Source organism: Sardina pilchardus, unplaced genomic scaffold, assembly GCF_963854185.1.
Source record: "Sardina pilchardus unplaced genomic scaffold, fSarPil1.1 HAP1_SCAFFOLD_188, whole genome shotgun sequence".
NCBI classification, from domain to species: Eukaryota; Metazoa; Chordata; class Actinopteri; order Clupeiformes; family Clupeidae; genus Sardina; species Sardina pilchardus.
In genome coordinates, this window is record NW_026910811.1 from 1 (window position 1) to 10,000 (window position 10,000).

At 46.7% G+C, this 10,000-nt stretch overlaps 1 protein-coding gene across 1 annotated transcript in view; it reads right to left on the minus strand.

The window, feature by feature from the left end:
• Nucleotides 1-5,220: 5,220 nt before the first annotated feature.
• LOC134073807 (protein Jumonji-like) overlaps nt 5,221-10,000 on the minus strand; it is a gene marked incomplete at both ends in the record, with an annotated part of 18,903 nt that continues 14,123 nt past the window's right edge. The window contains one exon of the mRNA XM_062530383.1: nt 5,221-5,390. Coding sequence (XP_062386367.1) covers nt 5,221-5,390 — 170 coding nt within the window. The remainder of the gene's footprint in view (nt 5,391-10,000) is intronic.

The following is a 10,000-nucleotide window of genomic DNA, read 5'->3' on the forward strand; positions in this document are numbered from 1 at the left end:
CTTCAATTTGTGCATAGCGATCGCGCATTTCACTTCCGCGTTATAAACAGGAAATGCGTCTTTTTTTTTGTTTCTCGCGAGTAATACAGGCACTTCCTGAAAACTTTCTTACTCGAATTTGGGCTTGAATCGAAGCTCTGGATGTCTGCCAACTAGTGGTGGAGAGTACAAAGGCGATTTGTCACCCTACTCGGATCTACCGTCTGTTTTAATCAGTGATGTTGCTTGTCGCCGTACGGCGCCTTGGGCGGTTAGAGGGTTATGTGTGCTTTCATATTCCCCAGCAACAGACACAAATCATAATTAGGGATGAAGGCGTCCATTACGATTGTCATTTTTTTAACCGTGCGCCGGAATAATTACAGCCAAAGCTGTCAACTTATGGACCTCAGGCTTCAGGCTCTTTACGGAGCGAGAGTTTGGGCTCCGGCACAAAAGAAGCAGAGTCATCGACCACTGAGGCACACACACACACACACACACACCCACCAAGGGTTGGAAAAAACACAGACAGACAGACAAGCAAACATCGTGCTGGCTCATGCATGCACAGGAGGGTAAAGGAGACACACACACACACACACACACACTAGTAGTAATACTGTAGTTTTAAATGTATAGATTGATTTGAGATTGCTAGGGGTGGCGGGTGAGATCCTTTTCCCCCAATGTACATTTTAACGGACAGCTCTACAAGTGTTCAGCAATATGTATTGACACGCATACTGTACATGCCGCACACACACACACACACACACACACAAACAAACAAAGACACAAACACACACAAATAGTTTTAAATGTATAGATTGATTTGAGATTGCTAGGGGTGGCGGGTGAGATCCTTTTCCCCCAATGTACATTTTAACTGACAGCTCTACAAGTGTTCAGTAATATGTATTGACACGCATACTGTACATGCCACACACACACACACACACACACACACACACGTATATCAGCACTTTATGTAATGCAGGTCTTCACACCAGTTACTCATTAGCTCGTGGATCAGCTTTTATCGAAGGTTCTTAGAATATGTCTGTGAGAGAGGGCCTGTGTGTGTGTGTGTGTGTGTGAACGTGTGTGTGTGCTTAGGGAGGGAGTGCTCCTGGGAAGTGATAAGACCAATACGGGGATAGTATGTCATTGCTCTAGCCAACAATGACCTACAGTATGTGCTCTCTCTCTCTCAGTGTGTGTGTGTGTGTGTGTGTGTGAGTGGAGACGGTTTTAGCCTGCCTCATGTTACTGCTAGGGAGACCAAATTGGGAATGCTATCTATCAGGAATGCTATCTCCACACACACACACACACACACACACACACACACACACACACACACACACACACACACACACACACACACACACACACACACACACACACACACACACACACACACACACACACACACACACACACACACACACACACACACACACACACACACACACACACACACACACACACACACACACACACACAAAGACAAAGACACACAGGCACAAACATGGGCAGACACACACACACACACACACACACACACACACTCATAAATTCACACATAGGCAGACACACACACACACACACACACACACACTACTCACACGGGCAGACACACACACACACACACACACCGAGAACAGAATCCAAAATGCTATCTCCACGGACATAAACACCCATCATAAAGGGGATTTAGGCAGGCCTGTAAGGCATAAACACCAGGCTGAAACATTACACTCCAATTCCCCTGTTGTGTGTGTGTGTGTGTGTGTGAATGAGTGTGTGTGTAAGTCTTTCTGTCACGCATTGCTCCACATTGCATCAGACTACACATGTTCCCCAAGAGAGCAAATCTATATCACTCCATGCTTGGATATCATAAAGTCCTCCTGTAATTATGCAGCTGAAATCCCGGTTGAATAGGTTAAGACCATAGCTGCAGACAGATTCTAGAATCAAGCTGGGCAAACTCCATACTGCAGATTAATCATCATGTCAAAGCCAAGTCCTTCCTGAGCCACTGACATGCAACAGCATGAACTGCATACAACCTTAAGGACTACTGGGAACGGGAATGTTTTCTTAACCACAACCCAAGTATTAAACGTGAAGTATTAGGAGCATACAGTACAAAGGAGAACACAAACATGTGTCAAAAAGACCTAGCGTAGTAATAAAGTAGGCCAAGTGAAAAGTTCTGCTCTGAATCGGTTATTTTTGTGCATGAGGACACCATGAAGCATGCTATTGTGCGCGGTTATCTCTGTCCATACATGCGAACCCCTGAAGACACGATTGCCAGGTATTGTCTTGATGCTTTGTACATACCAGTATGTAGCATAATCCCTTGGCATCATTATCTCTCCTCCTGATTTACCCTGGTGATTAAGCTTTCACGGAATCTATTGTATGGTTTTCAAATAGACACCTACAGTACCAGACCATCAGAGCCCAGTATTTCCACTCAGTACAGTATGCTATAGTCTAACAACCTATAGCAGTTGCACTTACAAACACCCAGTTGGGTCTGTTGTGGCTAATTCTGTGACAGTGAGTGAGTTTTGAGAAGTCAGCTTCTCCACTCAGAATATGTGTTTGTTCCCAGGTCAAACCGTGTCTGTTTGTTCAAAAAGATCAAACACCTTCCTGGAAGGTCGGCACAACAGGTTTCCTCTACAGCTGGCCGTTTGGCCCCTTTTCTCTTCTGCGTACCATGCAGAGCTACATTGATCCCCACCGGTTGGAACAAGGAGAGAACGTGTGATGAACGCACACACACACACACACACACACAAGTCCATCCAATCACACATAGACTGCCTCAAACACTCTACACATGCATGCACACACATGCATATTGCTGCTCTCTTCTCATAGTATTGCACTTTTACCACACACAGGAAGTTGCTGCCCCATACACTTCACAGGGCCCCTATGACTAACTAACCACACACACACACAAAGTGTACACATAATCTATAGGCCACATGCACACTTAAAAAGACGGAAAAATATACAGACATAATTATAAACATTCAAGTAACACACAAGGAACTAAAACAGATACAAAGCAACCACGGAGCCAAATATATCAGAAAAACACACACATTACTTACACTCAGATGCAATACTTAAACACAAACACAATGTACAGAAACAAACTAAAACAAAACAACAGAAGACATCTATACATACATACACATGTCTGATCACCACAGGAGTAATCTAAAAATAGCTCTGCCATGAAGATGCTCAACCCATAGTCAGTAGGGTGCAGCTGGTTGCTATGGTGATTGAATGGCAAAAGAACACCCCTGCTAAAAAAGTGGCCATGCTTAGCAATGACAAACACACACTACTGGTAGTTTAACACTGGGCTACTGGTAGTTTTAAATGTATAGATTGATTTGAGATTGCTCCTCTATATAGATCCAGGGTTGATCATAGAAAGCTGTTAGGGTAAATACCAACACATGAACGACTTTTAGCCGCAGGAATTTCCAGTAACATTTCCATTGTTATTTGAAATTGTTTCCATTGCTGGCATTGTGCCTTTATACACGTCATAAACAACGTCATACACAGTTAAAGTTTGTCTTGTTTTTCTATGTCTATGTTTTTCTACCATTCAAGCTAATACTGTACAACAACAGCCAAAGAAACATTAGGCTCTCGGGCACATCTTTATCTCCATGGGTGCCTCTCATTTGGGCTTTTATACGTCCTCCCTCGCTCCTCGGGCCTCGATTCTCACTGATCTACATAAAGAATGATAGGCAAAAACAATGGGATAGTCTATCCAGTGTTAGTTATAGATCAGTGAATGCCCCTCGAGGATCGAGCATCGAGGATCGGGGAGGCATGTTGAGAAGCACCTCATGTGTTAAACTCTCTGTCTCATTAACTGCTATCTGCAGAGCACATTACCAACTTCTGAACAAATCTCTCCATTTCATAAAATCTTGAACACTCAATAGAGTGACAATAGAGACTTATTGAATACACAGAGATGTGATGACAAATATGCTGAGCAAAGGTGATTCTTTTTTGTGTGTGTGTGTGTGTGTGTGTGTGTATTAGAGACAGAGAGAGAGAGAGAGAGAGAGAGAGAGAGAGAGAGAGAGAGAGAGAGAAAGAAAGAAAGAAAGACAGAGAGAGAGAAAGAAAGAAAGACAGATAGAGAGAGAAATAAAGAGAGAGAGAGAGAGAGAGAGAGAGAGAGAGAATAGAGAGAATATTCTCATTGCATGTGTTGGTAATTGGCAGAGCAAAATGGCCTCATTTGCTCTTTTGTGGGCCATTTAATTGTCCCCTAAAAGTGTGTGTGCATGTTACTGAGAGAGACAGAGGGTCATTGTATGAATGAGAAAGAGAGCCTCTCTCTCTCTCTCTCTGTGTGTGTGTGTGTGTGTGTGTGTGTGTGTGTGTGTGTGTGTGTGTGCCCACCCTTGATAACCCCTTCTCTTCTCATGACTGCAGTTGCCAAATGAGGTCATGTACCTGGGTGTACTGGGCTTCCACTTGCTTTTGTGTGGCTACGAGTGTACAAGCGAGTTTATAGCCACACAAGCAGCCCATGTGGAGATCCAGTCCCTGAGAGCCAGCAGCTCTGCCCTGCCTTGGCCTGCCCTATCCTGCCATGTGCTGTGCTGGAGCCAGGCAGCCAATAGCAGCTAGTAAAGGCCTTTAAAGGCCTTAAAAGGGTCATTTCACACACACTTTTTTGTTTGTTTTTTTGGTCCGTCAAATACAGAATGCTGTAGTAGGAAACTTCATTTACTGACGATATAATGTGGAAAACTGTTTTGATGTCTGAAAGACGTCTACGTATTTATCTTTTCAAATCGCCCGACTAACCAAATACAGACTTTGTGAAAAGGCCTTGATGGTTGATGGTCATGGAAAGGACTTCTACACTCAGACTCATTCAGAGCAGTTAGGTGAGCTGGACACCTGGTCCTAATAAAGGAACCAAAGGATTACCGTAATTTCCCGACTATTAGCCGCGGGTTATACATTGATTTTGCTAAATTTCTTCAGCTATGAGTTTAATACACGGGTGCAGTTAATATGGTATTTAAATGGTTTTGTTTCTTTTCACTTGCAAAAAACACTGCCCTTATACACAATGCGGCTAATACACAGGAAATGGCTGTACAGGTGAAGAATGGAGTGGGGGGGGGAGGGGAAGAGGGGTTCCCACGGTTACTTTACCTCGCAGACATAGGAAGGTGAGGAAGTCCTCCGTTTTGGGTTTGCGGCGGGAGAGGTCTGTGATATGTGCTGAAGGCGTGGGCAAGGAGGCGTCGGCCATCTTGATAGGGGTGGTGCTGGGGGAGTTGGGCTGGGACTGGGCAAACTTCCGCTGGGCCTGTAGCCGTGGCCTGCAGGGCACAACATACTGGGTTAGATTACAGGACACATACTGTATGCGCGCACACACACACACACGTACACAGACACACACCATTACACAGAACATTCTATAGCTCGACCCAGAGCCTCCTGGAGTGTAGCGAGGGCAGAGATGCATCACAGGAATGAGTGATTGCAACTGCTGCTTACAGTATGTTCATATACGTCAGTAAGAAAGTAGAACCAGTCCGACACACACTACACACACTAATTCCTGCTTGTTTGCACTGAGCTCATATAAACCATATAAGTGATGCCTCCTGCATTTCTCATGGTGGTGGCTATGGCTGTGGCCTACCATGTCCATGACTAATTCAATCAGTCTGTGTGGTCAGAGACTAGTGACTTGAGGTTCACAGCGGCGCGAACACTCTGGCACCCAAAGCACTTTGACACACACACACACACACACACACACACACACACACACGAAGACCAGGCATATCAAGATGAATGCAATAATGCCATTCCGACCCAAAGTTATTCCGAAACGAGAGAGCGCACATTTATTTTCTTAGCTGCCATCAGTTGCCATATACTGTAGTTGCTATGTTATGGAGCAAACAAATGTGATCGTTAAATCCACTGATCTAGCAGATAAAAAGGCATTGCAATGCAACAATGCGTTAACCGGCTGATTCCGGTGGCAGCTCTGAAAGGTAATTAAGATCTCCATTAAATGTGGACCAAACCTCTGGAACGTCTGACAGCCGATGGAGAGGAGAGGAGGACAAAGAGGCACAGCCGGACTTCAAGGCCAAGCTCCTTTCTTCCCGCACTCACTCATTCACTACCCTGCCATCTTTATTCACTTCAGATCTCCCTTCCTCTCTCTCTCTCTCTCTCTCTCTTTCTCGCGCTCTCTTTCTCTTTCCCTGTCCCTTTCCCCCTTTCAAAATCTGACTCTCCTTTCAGCATGATTTGTTTCTTCTCTCTCCTGATATACAATTCCACAGAGGGGAACAGAGTGAGAGAGAGAGAGAGAGAGAGAGAGAGAGAGAGAGAGAGAGAGAGAGAGAGAGAGAGAGATGGATTTTGTCTGTCTAACACTGAAACCCTACACACACATACTGTACATACACACAGAGACACACACACGCTTAAGGCACACATCAAACCGTTTCATTTCCTCATCATGTCATCATTTCTGATGCATTCCCGCTCCATCTCTCCTGCCGGCACCATGCCAAGCACATACCCTGAGCAGGGGAGAGGAACACAGGAACACACACACACCTCCCAAGCACGGACTAATCTTCTCATTCAATTTGCTATCTGTTGCCGATATTCCCCAGCAATCATAACAGAGCTGATACACAGAGACAGCAGCACTAATCAATTCAGAGCTGCCGTCTCTGTCTCTGTCTCTGTCTCTGTCTCCCGGGTCCACACAAACATGTCCAAACGTGAGCTGTGTCCAGCCACATCAATTCTCCTCAACATAGTGTTAGAGTAACACAGTGCATCTCCCTCCACCATTACTGTTGGGCAGCACAGTGTTAGAGCAGCACAGGGCATCTCCCCATCAGAACAACACAGCAACTCGCCTAAGACCAAATGAAGGCCACTTCAGATAGACACAGATTACTGGCTATTTGTGCTCACAACCACACACACACGCATGAATGCTTGCACACACACACAAACACAGATAAACACACACATAAACATACACACAGGATGTTCACAGAAGTCTGGGGTCCTCACAGGGGGCTGTGCATGCCCCAGCTAAAGCACTCCACATCCTGTTGACGGGTTAACGATGACGACCACCATTTTTTTTTTTTTTAAAGAGAGAAAAAAACTGTGAAACTGTGCTGTGCACACCCGTGATAGTGATGCACAGACACAGTTAGAACTGCGTGCATCAGAAATGCCGCAGACCTTCGGAAATGCCCGTCTACTAGCTCCATTAGAGTACATTTAGAGTAGCGCTGTCTCACCACTGATGCATTTCATATACTCACTAATACCAAGGGAACTGTCACTGTAAGTGTCAGGTGTCAGGTGTGAGGTGCTTGCGATGAATGTATCACCAGAGATATCTGCAATCAGAGACATCTTGCAATTCAGCGTCCTACTCATCTATTTGAGTTACCCAAGTCATTACTTCATGACTAGGAGTATTTCCTCTTCATTTACACTGAAAATTAAATATTGTGATGCATTGTAGACTATTTTTGTCATCCTTTTTGTTATCGTGGACAAAGTATTGTGATAACATAATATCGCAAGATGATTCCCACCAGTATTCCACAAAACACTTAGTGTGTCTGTCTGGTGGCAAAGCTTAATGGCAGGAACTGCAATAAACTGTCTTTCACATAAACAGAAGTAAACAGATACAAAGAAATCGGACCCACAACAAAGGTCCTAAAGGTCTAAGACATTGAGTTATTGGCTACAGAAAAGAGAAGCGCACTCCTGGGATTAACCACAAGCAGGGAAAAGAACCACAGCGTTTAATGGAAGACAGGTTTTGGATGGGAGTGGTGACTTTTTTTGTGTGTTGCTGTTGCCTCACTTTAAGGAGCAAGTGAGAGCCTTTCTAAATGGCCTGTCTCCCTTTTGGTCCGGCTTGAACACTGGACCCGGGGATGGGCAATAAAATGATGAGGGTGCCCGCAGTTCAAAGACTCTGTCTAGACGGCACGGCGTAAAAAGCTGCTCCTTCCCGGCCACTCCTCTATGGCCAGGCGAGGCCAGGCGAGGCCAGGCGAAGCTCTGTGCTATTTCGGACCGTGGCGGAGCTGGAGCTAAAACAGACCCGGGCCGGTCATGGTGGGGGCCTGGCTGGCAGGCCTTTGTTCTGGAGGAGAGCGTGACACAGCACAATATCCAGAGCCGCTGGCCTAGCGAGAGAGGCAAAAACGGGATTCGCAGCGAGCGGTATAACAACGTCAATCTCTCAGCACGTCGGGGCAGACATAAACACAGACCGCAGCCGCCTATTGGAAGCAGATGGGCATGGCAAACAAACAGGGGGAGGCTAGACTAGCGCTAGCGCTGAGGCGGAGGAGCGGAGAGGAGCGGGCGGCCTCCCCTCTCCCCCGCGGGCCTCCGCTGACCCCCTCGACGCGCCAGTTGGGGTCTTTGTGTGGCCAGCGGGCGCTTGAGAAATGACCAGGGCCAGGGGTGAGCGATGACAGGGAGGTGTTTTCAAAAGGCCACGCTCTCATTCGTCAGCCGGAGTGAAATGGGAGCTGTGTGTGTGTGGGGAGCGCGGCGTGTTTACCCAGCGCAGGTGATAACGCTGCCCCGGGAGAGTGTGAGTGAATGAGCACAGCATGTTCCTCACGAGCACAATCCAGCTCGGGCCGCTTAAAGCACATCACAAAAGACTCAATCGCCTACACGTAAAACCCCCCACCCCCGAACCCCCCCCCCCCCCCCACACACACCCACCCCTTAATTTTCACCATTTTAGCGTGGACAACCTCAGACACACAACGCTTGAATACACGAACACCTAGCAGGAGAATGAACAATGCCAGATACAGGACATTTTCTGGCTCGGCGAGGAGTATCGCTAGACTCTTACACGAGTGAAAGAGCGAGGCGGCTTCTTAATCCACATCCTGCTCGGCTGTCCTCCCTAACGCCCGACTAAAAAAAAGAATCAGCTGTAAAGAAGAGTGACTGGAAGAGAGAGGGGGAGTGGGGGGGGGTATGACTGGCTCCACACAAGCACTCCATCTCCTCCCAGTGCTCACTAAACAGGGGAGCGCCACACAATAGCCCCATGGAGCTGGGTGCCCTGTTGGCTCTGTACGGGGCTAGATAGGGCCTCTCACAATGGCCTCTTCACAGGGACAGGCATGCATAATTCAGCCCTGATCAACACAATGGGCACACATCCCCTCAGTTGGCCCTGCTGGAGCAGGGAGCATGCTAGCTTCTTACTCAACCGTGTGTGTGTGTGTGTGTGTGTGTGTGAGTGTGTGTGTGTGTGTGTGTGTGTAAGGGAGTGTTGGACATAAGACTGAAAGGAGCACAAAGAGAGGCAATGAGAGGCCTGGTGGGGGGGCATTGGCATCATCATCAATCAGGAGAAATAATACAAGCAGCTGAGTGGGCGCTAGCAGCTTAACATGATAATGCAGCGCTATACAGAGCTACAGCCTAGCCTAGCACTCTTATATGTGTTCCACTCACACTCTAACATGATAATGCAGCGCTATACAGAGCTACGGCCTAGCCTAGCACTCTTATACGCGTTCCACTCACACTCTAACATGATAATGCAGCGCTAAACAGAGCTACAGCCTAGCCTAGCACTCTTATACGTGTTCCACTCACAGTAACATGATAATGCAGCGCTATACAGAGCTACAGCCTAGCCTAGCACTCTTATATGTGTTCCACTCACACTCTAACATGATAATGCAGCACTACACACACAGCGCCAAAGCCTAGCCTAGCACTCCTATAGCCTATGTGTTCCACTCACACTCTAACATGATAATGCAGCGCTACACACAGCGCTACAGCCTAGCCTAGCACTCTTATAGCCTATGTGTTCCACTCACAGTAACATGATAATGCAGCACTACTGTACACACAGCGCCAAAGCCTAGCC